This window comes from Manis pentadactyla, chromosome 10 (genome assembly GCF_030020395.1).
Source record: "Manis pentadactyla isolate mManPen7 chromosome 10, mManPen7.hap1, whole genome shotgun sequence".
In the NCBI taxonomy this organism is placed as follows: domain Eukaryota; kingdom Metazoa; phylum Chordata; class Mammalia; order Pholidota; family Manidae; genus Manis; species Manis pentadactyla.
Genome location: NC_080028.1, coordinates 20912334 through 20935944, shown reverse-complemented (window position 1 = coordinate 20935944; position 23611 = coordinate 20912334). Strand labels below are relative to the sequence as shown.

The 23611-nt window shown below is 35.8% G+C and overlaps 1 protein-coding gene across 5 annotated transcripts in view; it reads right to left on the bottom strand.

Moving 5' to 3' along the window:
* The window catches only part of ANKS1B (ankyrin repeat and sterile alpha motif domain containing 1B), a 1001987-nt gene that overhangs the window by 547982 nt on the left and 430394 nt on the right, over window positions 1–23611 (bottom strand). For all 5 annotated transcript variants that reach the window (XM_036891074.2, XM_036891080.2, XM_057486481.1 and 2 more), the window contains exon 12: window positions 3820–4000. In XM_036891074.2, coding sequence (XP_036746969.2) covers window positions 3820–4000 — 181 coding nt within the window. The remainder of the gene's footprint in view (window positions 1–3819; window positions 4001–23611) is intronic.

Here is a 23611-nt window from a genome sequence, read left to right as displayed (position 1 = left end):
AAACCAGAAATGTTATGGCCTTCCTTGAGCTATTCTCCCTCACTGTCACACATCCAATCAGCTGTCATAATCTGGTGATTACTCTTTCCTTGTATCTCTCAAATGCATTTACGTCTTTCCATTGCTGCTGATGGTTCCTCCCCACCTCCAATTTTACCTCATCTCAAGTCCGTCTACTACATATTCAGACTATAGTGATCTTTATAGGTACATGCAAACCATTCATGCTATTTCCTGATCTGTCCAACTCCAAAGCTCTTCCCCTTTAACTGCCTTTTTTCAATGATTTGTAAGTTGATAGTTGGATTATATAACACTGTGCCCATAAGCAGGAGTTTTAATTATAATTCAGGCTACTTTAGAAACAGGCCCCTTTTAAATAAATTCACTGGGTCACTTATTAAAGTGTTCTGCAGCATATAATTCATTTTTGAGGGTCTTTGTTTTATTAAATGACATTTTATCAAGAAAACATTTTTTGTGCACATAATCATTTATAATATGAATTATAGATTTATCTGTTACTTTAGATTATACTTTTAAATCAAGAAAAGGTCATCTACCTTAGCATAAGTACAGACCTATAGCAGGCTCTTTGTATCTTAAAGCCACTATAGATTTCAAATGACAATAATGTTGAAGAAGAAAAATAATAGTATCAAACAATAATGATGATAATATTAAAGAATATTAGTTTTCATAGTTTATAAAATGCATTGATATAAATAAGCTCATTTATTACTACAACTATACAAAGAGTAGATATTTCTCCTTTTCAGAGGGCAATATTTGAGATCAGAGAAGTTAAATGATTTGATAAAAAATATCTATCAAATCAGTAACAGAACTGACTATGGAACTCATTCTCTTTCAATATATACCATGTGGCAGGGATTGCATATGCAGGTTCTTTATAAATATAAAGTGTAACAACCCATCTATGCATAAGAGAATGAAATGCTACTTTTTCAAGCAGATAAATGCTTACCTTAAAAGTTTTACTTGAAAAATTAAGTTTCACTTTTTTAATATAAAACAAATCAACACTGTCTTTCTCTTTCTAAATTATTACTAAATATCAGTCTATTTGAAAAGTTTGACATAACATGAAGGTGACATATTACATTAGGAAACTATAGTAACATGCCATTCAAAACCATTTTAACCATTAAAAGGTTAGATGTTGGTTCTACTCAAAGGTCAGACCTGAAAATACCAATTTTGGAATGTGTGAAAAATGATAATTTCTCCACACATTTTGGATGGTGCCACTGAAATCCTGACAGTGGTAAAATGTGTGTGTCCGTATCCTTTCCCTCTGGCGGTCAGAGTGAAAAGATGGCACAATGGGTTTGGGATTCAACCCGTAACTTCTTTCACTCTTAATTTTAAAAATAAATAATGCTTCTCTCTATCTTGAAGGATTATTGAAAATATTCAAAATTTAATTACCAATAAAACCACTTAGTTCGCTAACTAAAATAAAGCTGAGAAAGATTTCTCAAAGGCAAGTGTCAGAGTACTTGTCATTGCTCCCATTTTAGGATTTTAAATCTGGACCTAGTCATTCAAATAGGGATTAACTGAGTAATAATTATATTCCAAGAACCTTTTCTGGGATCCACTTTTATTTACAAATCATAGCTTATCCATTCTCTCCTGTAAAACTTCACCTGGCGAATAGCAGACATACAATAAATGCCCATGCTTATCGAGGGTAAATTGCTCATGTCACACTAAAAAGTGCTCATATCACAGTACAGGGCAGATTAATCTAATCAGTTAATTGTTAATTTTATTCTTTAGATAAGAAAAGCTCAGCATAAAGAGGTTAAGTTTCATAGTTTGGTAGGAAGTTCAGCCTCATATTCAGCAAACAAATTTGAGCAGTCTGATTTCACGGCCTACAGTGTGTCAGGAACAGATTCATTCTAGCTTACAAATCTACAAAGAGGAGAGAAGACAATAAATAAGTGAACAAGTGAACAATATAATTTCACATAGTAAATAAGGCTATGGAAAATAAGAAAGCAGGATAATGTGATAGAAGTGACTAGAGCACGTTAAAAAATAGTTAAGAACATGGACTCTACCACCAAGTTTGAATCCCAGCTCTGTCATTAAGAACTGTTTAGTATTTACCCTCTTTCTCTCTTTCTCTGTTTCCTTGCCTACAAATAATAACAACTAATTCATACAACAGTTACAAGATTAAAATGAGTTAATATACATAAAATGCCTAAAATAGTATATGACACACAGTGATATTTAGGTAGTTGCTTAAATATTTATTGCTTATTAATATTAAAAATATTAAGTTAAATGTATTTGATATTAAATATTTACATTTTTATGAGTAAAATTTAATATTAAAAACATTAAATATTTAAAATACTTAAGCATTTTCTTATGTATTATTATTATTATTATGGTTCTTTATGCATCTTTGTTATTATAATCATCATATTGAGGTCTGTACTGGAGACACGGTGGTTGGTTGATCTAGGGAGGCCTCTATGAGTAAGTCCATGTGAGTCAATGACACTCAGTAACATGAAAATTCAAAGACAGCAATTCCAGGCAGCAAAAAACAAAAGCTCCAGGACTAGAATGCCTAGTGAAGAAGTCAGGACAACTTTAAAATTTAGGTTAGAGAGCTATTTGGGAGCCAGGTTCTACTGAACTTCATTGGCCCTGGAAAGGAGTTGGATTTTATTCTAAGTTAAATGAGAAACCGTTGAACATTTTAAGAATGATAATGCCATACTTTGATTTACACCTTACAACTATCACTCTGGCTGCCATGAAAAGATGGGCTACAGCTTCCACAGAATATCAATCTCAGCACTTCCATTAATCATTATTTTACAAATCTTAGTTTTTTTCCTAGGGGAAAATAATTCTCGGCTATATTTTTACAATGTTTGTATCAGTGTTCTTAGAAGTAGAGTTGGAGTAAAGGACTTAAATAAATGCATGTATACATTCATATAGTCATATGCACATAGGTTGAACAAAGATTACATGGACTATCCATACAGACAATACTTAATGATTCTAAAACTCATATTAATCATGTAGTAGATTTTAAACACATATCATCTTTGAAGGAAAGTAGTTATATAGTTTACTCTAAATTAGATATAAGGGGAAAAAGAGGCTCTTTAGGTCCTACTTCTCCTATTTCTGACCTTTGGCCCTACCAGTTACTAGCCCCTTGCCTGCAAAGAAAGGAAGCATTGCAAATGTGACTGGGTTGAACTAGGCATGCTTCTCTAGTGGGTTCCTTTGCTTAATCTTCCCCTTACCCCAGCCTTATTTCTTCACACACTTCCTCTCCAAGTTCATCTTGGGTTGAGAAGATTGAAAGCCCAGTTAGGCCACACTGTCCAACTCAGTCTTACCAGATAACCTTGAACAGGTTCTCTATACTCAAAGCAGTTATTAATAATCATATGTTGAGGAGTTGATACTATGTGGAGAGGGGTAAATAGCAGAGGAAGAAGAACACTTCTTGGTCACTGGATACTCTATGATCATATTAGCATCTTTAGTCATCTAATCTTTAATATCTAATCATCATCTTTAATATCTAATCATCATCTTTAATATCTAATACCTGAAAGACCATTAATGTATTCAAAAAGAATATTATGCCCACACTCTAACGAAAATCATAAAGCCCTACACTGCCACACATGTTGGTGGGTGAAAAACACAATGCCATTTGTATAAAGATTCCTCTTAATTCCTCCAGCTCATAAAGGCTTCAGTTTTTAAAAGTTCAGAATTACAGCTGCATAAAGTAAACCGCTTTACCTGTACAGCCAGTTCTTTCATTCTTGACTTCTGTGGTTCCCACAGAAGAGGTGGGTGGACTAACAGGAGGGCTGGAAATAAAGCCTGTACACCCTGTAGATGTGTTGATTTCAAAATATTCTTGGTTGTGGTTCATTCGATGAAAATCCAGAGAAGACACAATAGATGTTCGTTGTTTAGGCTAAAACAAATGAGCATTATGAGAGTATTAATATGATCATGTTCATCGTCAGCCCAATCTCCCCATCAGTTTAATCTAAGAGATTGTTTTATCAGTTAAACTGTCTGTTTTTTACACTTAAAAGATAATTGAGCTTTACAGAGAGACACTAAATAATTCCTTGATGAATTAAATAATGAAAAAATATTTGGCATAGTTGATAAAATAATTTAGACCATTTGTTAGATTTGCCCCAGAAGACTGTAAAAATGTAGTGCACAGAATTTCTCTTAATGATCAATTTGGAAGTTGCAATTTTAAGTCATCTTTCATTCAACTAACATTTAATAAGCATCTGGCATTTGCCAGACCCTGAGGATATAGAATCTAATAATAAGAGGGCCCTTATGCATTGAAGCATAATTAAGGCAATTCCTTTTTTTTATTCTTTATATAGTCCAAGAAATCAGTGGTATTAGATACTGTCCCCAAGTACCATATGTTGGAATTTTATCATCAGAATTAAGTAAAGTTATATAGAGCATTTTTCAGGATTTAAGAATCTACTTGGTATTTGTAGTGAACTTTGATTTTCTTTTTTAAGGATTTTAATTAATCCCCAAATAGCAAGAAAAGTCACTTTAAACATAAAAGTTAAAGTCATGGAGTAATAGCAGATATAATCTATACTCTTTGTCAGTAATGGATTGTTCCCTATAGCAGTTTTCTGGGTTTTTTCCACAGTTTTAATTATATTCAATTTTTTTCCTGCCTAGCGGAGCTTTAATATTGTCCTTCAGAAAATAGCAGTCTTTTTGGCTCTCAGAACTGTGGACATTTCCCAAGAATCAATTCAAATTTTCTTACCTTTTATTCTTCTTATTCATATTACTGAAATATTAACAATCTCTTGTAATAATTAACAAGGGATTAACCACAATCTCTTTACAATAAAGTTTATTATACTTTACCTTCCCCAAAGTACAATAAACTTGTGGCTTACTAAAGTTTTCACTGCCTTCAAATACTTGTTAATTTAATCACTGTACTCTACATTTTACTTTCCTTCAAAATATTTAAGTTACTTTGTTTCTTCCCGCTCATATTTTTTTTAGGTAGATATCATTTAGTTCATAATCTAAAATGGACAATGTTATTGAAAATGTCTGTATTTTACATTTTTTTTTTACAGAAGGGGTGCAAATTATCACCATATGCTTTATTTTTTCACCGTTGCAATATATTCATGAAAGAAGTTGAGAGGCATAAACATTGTTATATAAGAAAGTGCAAGTCATTCATCATTATGGCACATCAACTCAGTAATAGGATTCAAATCAGTACCCACATAGGACTCAGTTGCTTTTGAAGTATGAAAGATTGGGGTTCAATGTCAGGCTTAGTTTCTCATGAAATGTCTGTCCTTTGGGCTACTGAATCTCAATTTCACATTCAATGTTTTTTCCATTACACTATATACAACAGTAATTAAAAGCCATGAAATATGACACTGGCTCCAATGGAAACACAGGTATGTCAATCATCTTGGTTGTATTTTACTATATTGTATTGTATTTTTGTTTCGCTTTGTGTATAGGCAAGGACCAAATTCATATAATGTTCCTTTTCATGAACTTCAGAAAGAACAACTGATGTATATGACTCTTCTGTTTTTTAAATACATGTCTCTGAACCCTAACCACCCAAAGTTCTAATTACATTAAAAACACGATTTGTTATGTGATCATGAAAGCTAACAGGCTATTTTTATTACTGCATTAATTCATTCTACAAATATTTACTGAGCGCATACTAAATTGCAGCTACCTAGGTAAGCAGAGAGAATAAGTAAAGGAAGACATTCCTGTTCTTCAGGACTTACAGACTTTAAGTGGGAAGAGGGATAGTGCATGAGGTAAGAGACAGGCAATCCAAGGATTATGCAACAGTATGGCACAGTAATCAGAGCTACAATAAGTGGAAGCACAGAATATAAAAGGTGAGCCTTTACTTTATGGAGGGGATCATAAAAGTCTTCCACAAGCAGGTGACTGGTGGCTGAGTTAAATCTTGATGAAGCAGAGGTGGTAGACAGACAAAAGAGGGTGGAGAGAAGGAAAGTGCAAATTTCAAATAATCCAGGATAGCTATAGTGCAGATCTGGTATGTGAAGGTAGTGGTGGGTTCAAGCTGTGAGATATTGAATGTTGCAGGTGTCAAAGTCATAAAGGACTCTAATGTCCTGTCAAGGAGTTAGGTCTTTAATCTGAATATTTTAAGGAACCACCGAATCATTTCCAAGCAAGAGAGTTGCATGGTTGGGTTTGCATTTAATAAACTCACTTTAGCAGTGGAGAGAATGGATTGGTCAGGACTAGATTTGAGGAAAGGAGACGAATTAGGAGGTTGTTATAGAAATCCAGCCAAGACATAATAGGTCTGGAGGCAAAGCAGTGGCAATAAGGCGGGAGATGGCAGATGTTTTTAGGAGATGCTAATGAGGTTAGCTATTTAGGTCTTGGCATCTGATTGGTTGTGAAGGTTAATTTAAAGGCAGGAGTCTAGAGTGATTCACAGATTTTTCACTTCAGTAGTTGCCAAAAGGTAAGTTTTTTTGTGGGAATCACAAATGTATACCATGCTATACCAGAAGTATAGAAGATGTAGGCTTCCATGCTATCAGGACTCTGCACAGACTGCTTAGTACATGGTTAGTGAATCTACTACATAGTTCCCTTTCTTTGGGCAGTGCTATGACCTCACTGTAGCATAGGTTCAACTAAAATAACTGGAGGAAGAGAGACTAATGGAAATTTCAAAGAGACCGGTGGAATTCTGGAGGAGGAGAAACTAATGGAAATTTCAAAGGAAAGAAACCATTGATGAGTGATCTGATCATCTGACCTCACTCTTATTTGTTTTTTCAGAACTGTCTATTGGTTATTATAAACCAGCTTAATGAACACTGATGAGGGAGTCATTGCCCAAAGATCTCAAGCATCTGAGGTGATGAAAAATGAGAATTACTATATACTAGTCATGATCTAAGAAAGGGATCAGCAAACTATGGCCTGTGGCCCAAATCTGGCCTGCTTCCTGTTCTGAAAATAAAGTTTTATTGGAACACATCTATGTGCATTCATTTACTCATTGTCAATGGCTGCTCTCACACTACAGTGGCAGAATTGAAAGTTGTGACAGATGCCACATAATCTGCAACACCTAAAATATTTACTGTCTGGTCCTTTAGAGAAAATGTTGCCAACCCCTATTCTAAGGGATCATTGTAGTGCTCAACAAAACCATAAGCACACAGTTCCATGTTTCCCAGCCTTACATGCATTTAGGTTGGGGCCATATAACTAAATCTGACCAATTGACTGTTAGTAGAAGTGAGCCATCTCCATCTCTCTCTTATTCTCCAGGTGATGTAGTTGCAAAAAGGAGGATCATTCAACCTACACTGGACTTTATGAGGAGCTGAAGTAAACCTCCCTTATGTTAAACTGCTAAGATTCTGGGTTTGTCTGTTGTAACAGCTAGCATTACTTATCCTAACTAGCACAGAATGCAGTAGCTCAAAGACGTTAGTGATCTGCTCAGCACTGCATAAGGCTGGAAGGACAGTTCATGTGTTTAAATCCAGAGACATATAGATGGTGCTTCAAAGCATGAAGGACAGAGGCAGGATTAAAAAGAGATTATCTATGTGGAGAAATGAAATAACAGCAATGGAAGAAAAGAATAAAGAGATGGTAGCAATATTTAAAATGGAAAAAAAAAGAGGATGGGTCTGGAATATTCACTTAAACTTTGTATTTAATACATTCTATTTTTTAAAACTATTCTGAAGGAATGCTGCTAATTCATTCAGTATAAAAAAGAGTGTTTTCACAAATTCACTGAAATTACAAATGGAATTTTCCAAGTTTTAAAGTATTAAAATGAATTGCATTTGTGTTCACTGCGGCTTCTCTAAAACATCCCCCTCGCCCGGGTCCAGCCCTCAGATTGCCCTGTTTCTGAAGGACTTGCTGCCACACATAATTACTTAACCAGTGTTAGAAAACTACAGATCATTGGCCAAATCCAGGCTTATGATTATTTTGTAAAGCCTGTGAGCTAAGAATGGTTTTTACAAGTTAAATGGTTAAAAAAAAAAAGGAAAAGATACTATTAGTGACAGGTGAAAATGATATGAAACTCAAATTTCAGTGTCCATAAATTGTTTTACTGGAACATCCACACCCATTCGTTCATTTATATATGGTCTGTGGCTGCGTTCACGCTCATAGCAGAGTTGAGTAGTTAAAACAGAGACCGTATGACCCACAAAGCTTGAACTATTTCATTCTCTGATCCTTTTACAGAAAAATTTGGTGACCTCTGCAATAGAGTGACTAGGGAATGCCTCTGAGGAGCTGAAACCAAACAGATACACAAATGACTGTGAAAAAGTGAGCACCAGCTACACAGAGTTGTTGGAGCCAGTGCAAGGAAAATTTGGGGCCCCTGTTCTATAAGCAGGAAAAAAACCAACTTTTTTCTTTCTTCCATAGTCTCTTTCTAGATTTGTCATGGTGACTGTATATGCCACTTAGCACCGTGTTCCCAGGGGCATGGGGATACTCACAGGGTGAGAGCAGATCCTTACAGAAACTCAGCAAGTGCACAGGCCCTCCATCCTCCTCCCTGTGCTCAGCAGCTGCCTGCTGAGTCAGCAGTTGTTGGCTGGCCTGAACACCAGGGTCAGACGTGGGAGCAGAGGGCCAAGAATCCACCCGAGCAGGTGGGGAGATGATGGGAGGTTGGACCACAGATGAGCCAAGGACCAGATCCCCAGAACATGCTCCATTTTCCCACAGACTTACAAAACACAAATTCAGAGATAAAAATAATTAAGAATTTTAGACAGCTACTCAAGCGCATTCAACTCCAAGATGTTGCCCTTCAGAGCACAGAATCGTTGAGACTACGCCGGTCCCAAACCCACGAAGCCTGTGCCATCTTGTTCATTTTGCTGGAAGGGATTAGTATGTGAATCTGCTGGTGTCACATACAGGATGGCATGCATTTCCTACTCTTATTTTGGATTTCCTTCATTGATCAGAACCTATTATTATAAGAATATCTTTGTGTTCTGTAAATACAGAAATGAACTATAACATGTTCTGATGTGACATTAAGAATTTCATGGCATTTCTGCAGTCCAGATAGATCATTCACATGTAAATGAATAAAATGAGAATACATCATTCCTCACTAGGATGAAATTCAGGTAATATGCACATTGACCTCTACATTTTCTCTGGACTGGAATCTAGGCATCCACTTTTATGTTTCCTCCTCTGTGATTTTCAATTTAGACTAATGGATGTTTTGAAAATTCACTTACTTGAATTTAAGTGGATTTGAAATCATTTTAACTCATTTAACTTAATTATAAAGGGACCTTGTCAACCTCCTAATAACATGTCAAACAGGACTGGGGGGATACTCTGGTGTCAGTACAAAGAAAAAGTGGTACTAGCAAAAGTCAGTGCTGACACTAAATTATCCAAGCAAAACCAGGTTTCAAAATGGGTTCCCAGAGAAGACAGCTGAGTGTAACTTCTTCCTTCATTGCCCAGACCTGCCCCATTGATGAATTATATGCATATGATGCAATGTCTCTCAAGTCGGTGGTAGTAAAATTAGGTGCCTTTTTAAATACTTAAAAAAATGGGGATAAGGTAGGCGGTAAAAGTGGGAATTTAGACCAGGAGTATTTTCTTTCAGAACTTTGATCAACTTGGATTATTTGTGTATGTGTGAACAAATTCAATTCTAAGGACTTTTCCCCAAAATGATAGCCTACTGTCCCAATGCCATCATTTCCTCAGTGATTTGAAATGCCACCTTTATCATATACTAAATTTCCAAATAGGGACTGGGTTTACATTTGGGACTCTACTGTATTCTCATTGATCTATTTGTCAATGCCTGTGCTAATATCACTCTCTTTTAAACACTGTGGCTCCTCCTCCTACTTCTAGAGCTTTCTAGTAAATGGATATGGGACCTCTTTGATCCTTCTTGTTTTATATTTTGGGAATACTCTACAAATTCGTTGTTCAAAAGTACTTCAATTAATTTGCTAAAACAAAAATACTTATTGACCCCCATCCATGTGTCAGTCACTGTTCTAGGCTCTAGAGATATATCAGTGAAAAGATAAGATAAGGTACAAAACTCTTAGACATTTTATTATGACTTTAGGTGTCATGATCCTAGTTTTAATTTTCAATAACTTTTCTTGCTTTCCAAATACTCCGTTTTAAAAATAGCCTTTTCTTAATTTTATGAGTTACACGACTACACAAATCTTTCTGAGGATACTGATGGACAATCTTTCTCTGGTATTAATTCTGTTTTCTCAGAGGTTATTTACTTTGTTCATTGATCTTGGTTCCTCTTATTTTGATTGTTAATTTTCCTCAACTGTCTGGTGTTCTTGGTTAACCAGTTTTGATTACCTAGGGTGCTGCCCTGTTTCTCCCTTCTGCTCCACCTCCCAGAGTAGGGGCTCCAGAAGACTCTTCACTTTACTAGGACAGTTACTCCCATCTCGTAGGAAGACAACAAAGCCAATTGTCTTGTTCATAAGATACTGAGGTTCTTTAGTGGCCCTGACTAATCCTTGCCTAAATGCAATGCCTCTTGTTTTTATCTTTCAGAAGTTCCCAAATGCCTCTGATAGTACCACTCCCTACTTTTCGTCACTACTATGGACTTATTTGCATTGTTGTATTAATTTTACCATTTTAATTGTATGTCAGGAAGGAGAAGATGGAAGCAGGTGAGATCAGTTCACCACCTTGAGTTAGAATTCTCATATTTCCTCTGTCTTGATCACTTTTAAAAATAGTACAAAGAAAAGATTTGAGGGAGTCCAGACAACAACTTAGTAGGGGTAGATATTATTAAACTTTTTATCACATATGTCATTCAAATTGAAAACAATTGATATTTTTCTTTATTTTTAGTAAAAGGAAAAGAAAACTTAAAAATGGGGTCCAATTCTTTGTCATGAATATAATAGTTATTATAAGTAAGACTTGTTCTAAAGATGTAGAACTTCTTATTTTCAATAAACAAAATACTATTTCTCTGCTGTACAGGTTATAGCTAAACATAGAAAAAAAAAGTATGATCACTACAAGGGAGTTAAAATGGGTGGGAATTAAAATATTATCAAGTCCTTAGGAGGTATAGATACTCTTCTAGGAACCTGAGATTTAATATCTATTTAAGTCTATAGCATTGTGTTAAAAGTAGCTTTTATTCTTTCCATTTTACAATGAACTTGAGATTTATAGATATTTTCACATTTAAAAAGTGGGAGAGCTGAAATTAAAATATAGGTCTATGGAATTTCAAATTGATTGTATTTCTCCCCCTGCAAGAAATCACACTATAGATAAAGCAAAAAGAAAGTGAACATAAAGTTACAGATAGAGTCGTAAACCTATTTCAGTTCTTGAATTTCTCATCTTTACAGCAATGAACAATTTTCCTATTCTTCATTCTACTGACAGCATTGATTAAAAAAAAAATAATTTAAAAATGTGTTGAAAATACAAGTGGGTGGAAAATAGGAACAAATAGAATGTAATTCTACTACATATTACACTCTCACAGTCACCAGGTATCTTATTAAAAGAAAGGCAGAAATATTTTGAAATCTTTATATTTTCTGCTTTTATCTCTTTAATTCATTTCATTTTATACAGAGATATTTGGCTGTGGATTAACATGCATACTTATCTTCTATTAGAAGAGAGAAATTATAAAACTGTTAGTATATTCCTAGTATTTAACATATAAAAGCATGAATTTGAAGTTTTTAAATAGAAAATTGGTAGTACATGTTTCTTCATGTGAGTTAGTTTCTTCATACAAGTTACTCAAATCTGAATTGGAAAGACTGATGAGTGGGTAATAAAAGCTTTAGTTTTTATTCTAGGTTTATTCGATAAAAGTGTTAAATAGCTCTGGATTCAATGTAAATACTGAAGAACTAGAGAGCTTTATGGCTTCCAAACCATGAGATTTGTACTTACAGAAACTTCTCCCAATATTAAAATAGTCATGACTCTCTTGCAAAAAAATATTTTTGACTGGCACCAAGTGGATGGGATGAAATAACAAGGCTTTTGGGTGGAGCCAAAATGGCAGCGTGAGTAGGACAGTGGGAATCTCCTCCCAAAAACATATATATTTTTGAAAATACAACAAATACAACTAATCTAAAGGAGAGACCAGAAGACACAGGACAACAGCCAGACTACATCCACACCTGCCAGAACCCAGCACCTGGTGAAAGGAGTAAGATACAAGCTGCAGCCCGGCGGGACCCGAGCGCCCCTCACCCCAGCTCCCGGCGGGAGGAGAGGAGTCGGAGCGGGAGGGAGACGGAGCCCAGGACTGATGAACACCCAGCCCCCGCCATCCGGACCAGAGCGCAGACACGTGGGGTGCTGGAAACTAGGGAAACAGGGCAGCAAGATCTTTCAGCAGGTCCCAAAGCTGACGCCCCTGTGACAAAGAAAAGGGAGTGCTTTTTGAAAGTCTTAAAGGGACAGGGACGCCACCACTGGACGGAAGCATCCTGGGTCACAGTCCAGCAGCTGGAAATTTCAGGGAACTCCGGGCGCACTAAACCCCTGGGCAACAGCTCTGAGAGCCCTCATGGAGGTAAACAGCCAAACAGCCCCCCATCCATTACCCCTCCGGGGTCCCGCCATAGCAGAGCAGCCTGAGGCTGGCCACGCCCACAGCAAGGGAGCTTCCTCAATACCGGCCGGGCAAGATACAGAGACCCACTCTACACGCAATTGCCCAACACAAGCCACTAGGGGTCGCAGTTGTCCCAGTAAAGAAAGGCCAGGAGCAAGTGGAAAGCCTTAGCTCTCCCAGCTGACAGAAAGCCAATAGCTCACCACTGCACCTATCAACATGAAAAGGCAAAAAAATTTGATCCAGACAAAACTGACCCAGACAGCTTCGACATCTGCTACATCTTCCCCTGAGAAGGAACCTGGGGAGATAGATTTAACCAGTCTTCTGGAAAAAAAATTCAAAACAAAAGTCATAACCATGCTGATGGACTTGCAGAGAAATATGCAAGAACTAAGGAGGGAGAATACAGAAATAAAACAAGCTCTGGAAGAACTTCAAAACAGAATAGACGAGATGCAAGAGACCATTAATGGACTAGAAAACAGAGAACAGGAACGCAGAGAAGCTGATGCAGAGAGAGATAAAAGGATCTCCAGGAATGAAAGAATTTTAAGAGAACTGCGTGACCAATCCAAACGGAACAATATCCGCATTACAGGGGTACCAGAAGAAGAAGAGAGAGAAAAAGGGATAGAAAGTGTCTTTGAAGAAATAATTGCTGAAAATTTCCCCAAATTAGGGGAGGAAAAGGCCTCTCAGACCACAGAGGTACACAGAACTCCCATGACAAGGGATCCAAGGAGGGCAACACCAAGACACATAATAATTAAAATGGCAAAGATCAAAGACAAGGACAAACTATTAAAGGCAGTCAGAGAGACAAAAAAGGTCAACTACAAAGGAAAACCCATCAGGCTATCATCAGACTTCTCAACAGAAACCCTACAGGCCAGAAGAGAATGGCATGATATACTTAATGCAATGAAACAGAAGGGCCTTGAACCAAGATTACTGTATGCAGCACGATTATCATTTAAATATGAAGGAGGGATTAAACAATTCCCAGACAAGCAAAAGTTGAGGGAATTTGCCTCCCAAAAACCACCTCTACAGGGCATCTTACAGGGACTGCTCTAGAGGGGAGTACTCCTAAAAAGAGCACAGAACAAAACACCCAACATATGAAGAAGGGAGGAGGAGGAATAAGAAGGGAGAGAAATAAAGAATCATCAGACCATGTTTATAATAGCTCAACAAGTGAGTTAAGTTAGACAGTAAGGTAGTAAAGAAGCTAACACTGAACCTTTGGTAAACACAAACTTAAAGCCTGCAATGGCAATAAGTACATACCTTACAATAATCACCCTAAATGTAAATGGACTGAATGCACCAATCAAAAGACACAGAGTAATACAATGGATAAAAAATCAAGATCCATCCATATGCTGCTTACAAGAGACTCACCTCAAACCCAAAGACATGCACAGACTTAAAGTCAAAGGATGGAAAAAGATATTTCATGCAAACAACAGAGAGAAAAAAGCAGGTGTTGCAATACTAGTATCAGACAAAACAGACTTCAAAATAAAGAAAGTAACAAAAGACAAAGAAGGACATTACATAATGATAAAGGGCTCAGTCCAACAAGAGGATATAACCATTATAAATATATATGCACCCAATACAGGAGCACCAACATATCTATAACAAATACTAACAGAACTAAAGGAGGAAATAGAATGCAATGCATTCATTCTGGGAGACTTCAACACACCACTCACTCCAAAGGACAGATCCACCAGACAGAAAATAAGTAAGGACACAGAGGCACTGAACAACACACTAGAACAGATGGACCTAATAGACATCTACAGAACTCTACATCCAAAAGCAACAGGATACACATTCTTCTCAAGTGCACATGGAACATTCTCCAGAATAGACCACATACTAGGCCACAAAAAGAGCCTCAGTAAATTTCAAAAGATTGAAGTCCTACCAACCAACTTTTCAGACCACAAAGGCATAAAACTAGAAATAAACTGTACAAATAAAGCAAAGAGGCTCACAAACACATGGAGGCTTAACAACACGCTCCTAAATAATCAATGGATCAATGACCAAATCAAAATGGAGATCCAGCAATATATGGAAACAAATGACAACAACAACACTAAGCCCCAACTTCTGTGGGACACAGCAAAAGCAGTCTTAAGAGGAAAGTATATAGCAATCCAAGCATATTTAAAAAAGGAAGAACAATCTGAAATGAATGGTCTAATGCCACAATTATCAAAATTGGAAAAAGAAGAACAGATGAGGCCTAAGGTCAGCAGAAGGAGGGACATAATAAAGATCAGAGAAGAAATAAATAAAATTGAGAAGAATAAAACAATAGCAAAAATCAATGAAACCAAGAACTGGTTCTTTGAGAAAATAAACAAAATAGATAAGCCTCTAGCCAGACTTATTAAGAAGAAAAGGGAGTCAACACAAATCAACAGTATCAGAAACGAGCAAGGAAAAATCACGACGGACCCCACAGAAATACAAAGAATTATTAGAGAATACTATGAAAACCTATATGCTAACAAGCTGGGAAACCTAGGAGAAATGGACAACTTCCTAGAAAAATACAACCTTCCACGATTGACCCAGGAAGAAACAGAAAATCTAAACAGACCAATTACCAGCAACGAAATTGAAGCGGTAATCAAAAAACTACCAAAGAACAAAACCCCCGGGCCAGATGGATTTACCTCAGAATTTTATCAGACATACAGGGAAGACATAATACCCATTCTCCTTAAAGTTTTCCAAAAAATAGAGGAGGAGGGGATACTCCCAACCTCATTCTATGAAGCTAACATCACCCTAATACCAAAACCAGGCAAAGACCCCACCAAAAAAGAAAACTACAGAACAATATCCCTGATGAACGTAGATGCAAAAATACTCAACAAAATATTAGCAAACCGAATTCAAAAATACATCAAAAAAATCATACACCATGACCAAGTGGGATTCATCCCAGGGATGCAAGGATGGTAAAACATTCGAAAGTCCATCAACATCATCCACCACATCAACAAAAAGAAAGACAAAAACCACATGATCATCTCCATAGATGCTGAAAAAGCATTCGATAAAATTCAACATCCATTCATGATATAACTCTCAACAAAATGGATATAGAGGGCAAGTACCTCAACATAATAAAGGCCATATATTATAAACCCACAGCCAACATCATACTGAACAGCAAGAAGCTGAAAGCTTTTCCTCTGTGATCGGGAACAAGACAGGGATGCCCACTATCTCCACTGTTATTCAACATAGTACTGGAGGTCCTAGCCACGGCAATTAGACAAAACAAAGAAATACAAGGAATCCAGATTGGTAAAGAAGATGTCAAACTGTCACTATTTGCAGATGACATGATATTGTACATAAAAAACCTGAAAGACTCCACTCCAAAACTACTAGAACTGATATTGGAATACAGTAAAGTTGCAGGATACAAAATTAACACACAGAAATCTATGGCTTTCCTATACACTAACAATGAGCCAATAGAAAGAGAAATCAGGAAAACAATTCCATTCACAATTGCATCAAAAAGAATAAAACACCTAGGAATAAACCTAACCAAGGAAGTGAAAGACCTATACCCTGAAAACTATAAGACACTCTTAAGAGAAATTAAAGCGGTCACTAACGAATGGAAACTCATCCCATGCTCTTGGCTAGGAAGAATTAATATCGTCAAAATGGTCATCCTGCCCAAAGCAATATGCAGATTCGATGCAATCCCTATCAAATTACCAACAGCTTTCTTCAATGAACTGGAACAAATAGTTCAAAAATTCATATGGAAACATCAAAGACCCCGAATAGCTAAAGCAATCCTGAGAAGGAAGAATAAAGTGGGGGGGATCTCACTCCCCAACTTCAAGCTCTACTACAAAGCCACAGTAATCAAGACAATTTGGTACTGGCACAAGATCAGAGTCACAGACCAATGGAACAGAATAGAGACTCCAAACATTAACCCAAACATATATGATCAACTAATATTCGATAAAGGGGTCATGGACATACAATGGGGAAACGACAGTCTCTTCAACAGATGGTGCTGGCAAAACTGGACAGCTACATGTAAGAGAATGAAACTGGATCACTGTCTAACTCCATACACAAAAGTAAATTCGAAATGGATCAAAGACTTGAATGTAAGTCATGAAACCATAAAACTCTTAGAAAAAAACATAGGCAAAAATCTCTCAGACATAAACATGAATAACCTCTTCTTAAACATATCTCCCTGGGCAAGGGAAACAAATGCAAAAATGAACAATTGGGACTATATCAAGTTGAAAAGCTTCTGTACATCAAAGGACACCATCAATAGAACAAAAAGGTATCCTACAGTATGGGAGAATATATTCATAAATGACAGATCTGATAAAGGGTTGACATTCAAAATACATAAAGAGCTCACACATGTCAACAAACAAAAAGCAAATAATCCAATTAAAAAATGGGCAGAGGAGCTGAATAGACAGTTCTCTAAAGAAGAAATTCAGATGGCCAACAGACACATGAAAAGATGCTCCACATTGCTTGTCATCAGAGAAATGCAAATTAAAACCACAATGAGATATCACCTCACACCAGTAAGGATCGCCACCATCCAAAAGACAAACAACAACAAATGTTGGCGAGGTTGTGGAGAAAGGGGAACCCTCCTACACTGCTGGTGGGAATGTAAATTAGTTCAACCATTGTGGAAAGCAGTATGGAGGTTCCTCAAAATGCTCAAAATAGAAACACCATTTGACCCAGGAATTCCACTCCTAGGAATTTACCCTAAGAATGCAGCAGCCCAGTTTGAAAAAGACATATGCACCCCTATGTTAATTGCAGCACTATTTACAATAGCCAAGATATGGAAGCAACCTATATGTCCATCAGTAGATGAATGGATAAAGAAAATGTGGTACATACACACAATGGAATATTACTCAGCCATAAGAAAAAAACAAATCCTACCATTTGCAACAACATGGATGGAGCTAGAGGGTAGTATGCTCAGTGAAATAAGCCAGGCGGGGAAAGACAGGTACCAAATGATTTCACTCATATGTGGAGTATAAGAACAAAAGAAAACTGAAGGAACAAAACAGCAGCAGAAGCACAGAACCCAAGAATGGACTAATAGTTACCAAAGGGAAAGGGACTGGGAAGGACGGGTGGGAAGGGAGGGATAAGGGCAGGAAGAAAAGAAAGGGGTCATTACGATTAGCATGTATAGTGTTGGGGGGGCACAGGGAGGGCTGTGCAACACAGAGAAGACAAGTAGTGATTTTACAGCATCTTACTATGTTGATGGACAGTGACTGTGAACGGGGATAGGGGGGGACTTGGTGAAGGGGGAGCCTAGTAAACATAATGTCCTTCATGTAATTGTAGATTAATGATACCAAAATAAAAAAAAGAAAAAAATATATAGAAAAAAATATTTTTGAATTAGGCATTTCAAACATTTATGCATTGATATTTCAAAGATGCTCAAGTCAAATTCACATTGGTCCAACATTAAAAATAAGCTTTGTTTCCCACATTTAGGTTCTTTTCTTAAAAAATATATTTTCAAATTATTTGTTTCAGTTTAAGAAGAGCAAGGAATAATTATTCAATAGATTATAGAAGATATGTTCTGAGCAGCTAAAATCGGAATTTTATATCACTGTGTGGGTGAAAGAAAGAAAATTTTTACAAATAAAGGTGCATGCTGCTTTTCTTTTTTTCACAACTTAATTTTTTAATTAAATTTTTTGCTTGGAGATAATTGTTGATTGATTTGCAGTTATAACAAGTAATTCAGAGAAATCTTATGTACCCTTTTCCTAGTTTTCCCCAACGACAACATCTTGCAAAACTATAATACATCATCACAACCAGGATATTGACATGGATACAGCCAGGAAAAAGAACAATTCCTTCCCACCAGGATCTCTCTTGTTGCTCTTTCATAGCCACACCTACTTATCTCCTGCCCCTACCTACCTCCTCCTTAACTCCTGGCAACCACTAACCTGTTCTCTATTCCTGAAATTCTGTCATGTCAAGAATGATGTATCAATAGACTTGTATACTATGTAACATTTTGGGATTGGCTTTTCCCACTCAGCATAATTCTCCGGAGATTCATCCAATCTGTTGTGTGTATCAATAAACTTGTTCCTTTTTATCATGTGAAATATTCAATGGTATGGATGTATCACAGTTAGTTTAACCATTTATCCAATGAAGGACATCTAGGTTGTTTCCAGTTTTCAGCTATTACAAATAATGCTGCTATAAATATTTTTGTGGAGGTTTTCGGGTGAACAGTTTTCATTTGGCTGGGATAAATTTGCAGGAGTGCAAATGCTGAATGTTATGGTAGTAAAATGATAATGTTTTCAGAAACTACCAAACTGTTTCACTGATTTGTGCACCATTTAATATGTCGGTAAATATGAATGAGCTTCTCTGTACCCTCACCAGCATTTTATGTTATTGCTAATTTTTATTTCAGCCATCCTGGTAGGTATACAGTGACATTTCATTGTGGTTTTAATTTGCATTTCCCTAACTGTTAATAATTGTTGAGTATCTTTGAAAGTGTCCATCATTTGTATATTCTCTGCAGGGAGATGGTTCTTCATGTCTTTTGCCCATTTTCTTTTTTTTTAAACTTGATCACTCTTTATTCCGAGCATGATCTTCCCACCCCTGTGGTGAAGGATGGATATGGGGTTCGCTTTACTGCCCTGTTGGGTTAACTGTAGGGATACAACAAAGAACTTGGATTAAAGCCTCAGTCCATCTTTCTAAATCTATCTTACTGTTCCATTTCTACATGCTGATAACCATGTATTGCATCCAAACTCTTTTAGAACCTTTTTTTTTAAATCAAGGGGATATAAGCACATTACTGGTTATTTAGGAAATTAACAGAAAAAAATAATTACCCATAATCTTACCACCCTGATCCATCTGTTACTGACACTTTGCTGTATTTCCTTCTGATTATTTCTGTGTATACTTCTAAAAAATTGAAATATAGTTTATAAACAATACTATATTGGTTTCAGATGAACAAGTTAGTGATTCATCAGTTATAACATTACTAAATGCCCACCATGATTAGTGTAGTTACCATCTGTCACCATACAAAGATATTACAGTAATATGAGCTATATTCCCTATGCTATACTTCCAACCCTGTGACTAAATTATTTTATAATTTGAAGTTTGTACCACTTCATCCCTTCACCTATTTCACCCATTCTCTGCCATGGTAACCAACTGTCCATTCTCTGTGTTTATTAGTCTATTTCTGTTTTGTTTGTTTGTTTTGTTTTTCAGATTCTGCATATAAGTGAAACCATATGGTAGTCACCCTTTTCTGACTTACTTCAATTAGCATAATATCCTTTAGGTCTATCCATGTTGTCACAAATGGCAAGCTTTCTTATTTTTTATGACTGAGTAATATTCGATAGTGTATATGCACCACCTCTTCTTCATTCATCTACTGATGGACACTTTGGTTGCTGTCTTATCTTCACTATTGTAAATAATGCTTCAGTAAACATAGGAGTTTATACATGTTTTCAGATTAGTGGTTTTGTTTTTGTTTTCTTTGGGTAAATTTCCAGAAGTGGAATTGCTGGCTTATGTAATGTTTCTACTTTTAGTTTTTTGAGAAACCTCCATACCTCTTTAACAGTGGCTGCACTAATTTGCAATCCTACCCGCAGTGTACAGGGGCTCCTCTTCTCCGTATTCTCAGCAACACTTCGTATTTCTTGTCTTGTTGATATTAGCCGTTCTGACTAGGGTGAGGTGATATCTCATTATAGCTTTGATTTGTATTTCCCTGCTGATTAGTGATATTGAGCATCTTTTCATATATCTCTTGGCCATCATATGTGTTCATTGGAAAATAACTATTCAGGTCTTCTGCCCATTTTTTAATCAGATTATTTTTGGTGTTGAGTTCTATGAGTTTGTTATATGCTTTGGATATTCACCCCTTCTCAGATAAATCATTTGCAAAACAATTTTTATCCAGTAGGCTGCTTTTTAATTTTGTTGATGTTTTCCTTTGTGTGCAGAAGCTTTTCAGTTGCTCATTTTCTAATTGGATTGTTTGTTTTTATGCTCTTTAGTATTCTTTAAATGTTATAGATACTCATTCTTTATCAGGTTTGTGGTTTACAAATATTTTCTTCAGTCTGTACTTGTCTTTCATATATTAACAGAGTTTTTCACAGAGCAAACATTTTTAATTTTGAGTAAGCACAATATATCCGTTGTTCCTTTTATGGATCATGTTTTTGGTGTCAAGTATAAGAACTCTGCCTAGCTCTAGATGCCAAGGGTTCTCTATGTTTTTCTCTAAAAGTTTTATAGTTTTGCCTTTTACATTTAAGTCAGTTATCCATTTGAGTTAATTTTTATAAAAGGTGTGAGGTTTAGGCCAAGTTTTGATTTTTTCCCTATGTATGTCCAGTTGTTCTAGCAGTACTTGTTGAAAAGGCTATCTTCCCTCCACTGAATTCTTTTACACCTTTGACAAGTGTCAGTTGGGCATATTTTGTAGGTCTGTTTCTGGGTTCTTGCTTATGTTCCGTTGATCTATATATCCATTCCTCTGCCAATAATACCACAGTTTTGAGTACTATAAAATATATCTTAAAATTGAGTAGGCTAATTCTTTGCAGTTTATTCTTCTCTTCCAAAATTGTTCTAGTTATCCTCATTCCTTCACATTTCTGTGTAAATTCTGGAATAGTCTTGTATACATCTTCAAAAAAATCTTGCTTGGGTTTTGATAGAAATTACATTAAACTTGTGTGTCAATTTGGGGGAGGATTTATATCTTTATTATATTGAAACTTCTCATTCGTGAACACTGTCTTTCCAACTTAGATTTTTTAAATTCCTTCACCAGTATTTTATACTTTTCATTATATAAATCCTGTATATGTTTTGTTAGATTTACATGTATTTCTTCTTTTTTGTGTGTGATTGTAAATATTACATTTTTATTTTCAGTGTATACACACTCATTGGTAGTTTATAGAAATAAGATTGATTTTTTTTAAATGTTCATTTTGTATCCTATGACCTTCCTGAATTTACTTATTAGTTGGAGGAGGATTTTTTTGTAAATTTCTTGGTATATTCTATATAAACAATTATATCATCTGCAAACATGAGTAGTTCTATTTCTTCCTTTCTAATCTCTATGCCTTTTGTTTCCCTTTTTTTCTTTATTGCACAGGCTAGAACTTCTAGTATTATGTTGAATAACAGTGGTGAGGAGAGCAGGCATTTATTTCATTTCCATTCTTAGGAGGAAAGAATTCAAATTTTCACCATTAAGTATGTCAACTGTAGATTTTTTATAAATGCTCTTTATCCACTTGAGGAAGTTTCCTCTATATCTATTCTTCAGGGAGGTTTTTATTTTAAAATCATAACTTAATATTGAATTTTGTTGAATATTTTTTCTGTTTCAATTGATATGATCATATGGTTTTTCTTCTTTACTCATTTTCAAACATTGAACCAGTCTTATATTCTGGCAATAAAATCCACTTGGTCATGGTGTAGAATTCTTTGTATCTGTCACTGAATTCTATTTACTAATACTTTGAAAAAAGGATTTTGTATCTATATTCATGAAGGATATTCCACTCTAGGTTTTTGCTTTTTGTGTTGTTGGGTTTTTGTTTGTACTGCCTAGTTTTGGTATCGGGAATACAGCTAGCTCTATAAAACAAATTGGGAAATGTGTCCACTTCTTCTGTTTCAGGAAAAGATTATTTACAATTGGAGTTAATCCTGCTTTAAATATAAATCCTGCTTTAAATGTTTCTATCTTTAATGTAAGCCCACCAGACCATGTGGGCTTGGAGATAACCTTTCTTGAAATATTTTTAAATTGTGAATTATATTTCCTTAGTAGTTATAGACCATTCATGTTATCTTGTTCATATTGGGTGAAATTATGGCAGTTTGCATTTTAAGAAGAACTGGTTCACTGCATTGTACATTTGAAAGCAATATAAGATTGTATATCAACAATATTTCAATAAAACAAAAAAAACTGGAAGCAACCAAATGGTTCCTTCAAAAGGTGAATGGATAAGTAAACAGTAGCATATCCATGCAGTGGAATAGTATACAGCAATAAAAAGAAATTAGCTATCAAACCATGAGAAGACATGAAGGAAAAAATATGCATATTGCTTAATGAAATAAGGGAGTGTGAAAAGGCTACATACTATCTGATTCCAACTATATAACATTCCAGAAAAGGCAAAACTGTAGAGACAGTAAAAAAGATCAGTAGTTGTCAGGTGCTAAGAGAGGGCAGGTAGACCACAGAGGATTTTTAGGGTAGTGAAACTATTCTGTATGATTTACAATGGTGTATACATGTCATTGTATACTTGTCCTAATCCATAGACTGTACCACACAAAGAGTGAACCAATGTAAACAATGGACTTTAGTTAATAATACACCAATATTAGTTCATCAAGTACAACAAATGTACATGCTAAGGCAGAATCTTAATAGGGGAAACTGAAGTGGAGGAAGAGAGGTTATATGGGAACTCTGAATTGTCTGCTTAATTTTTGGTAAACCTAAATCTGCTCTAAAAAATAAAGCCTGTTAATTATAAGAAAAAACGAAGAAGAAGAGTTGGTTTTTACAGGACAGGTGCTTTAACCAAATAAGCCAGAAAGCCAAACAAGGATAAGTTCACTTAAACTAAGTTGTCAAATCTATGTGGGTACAGTGGTAATATTCCTTTATTAGTGTTTTGATGTCTGTGGAGTCTGTAG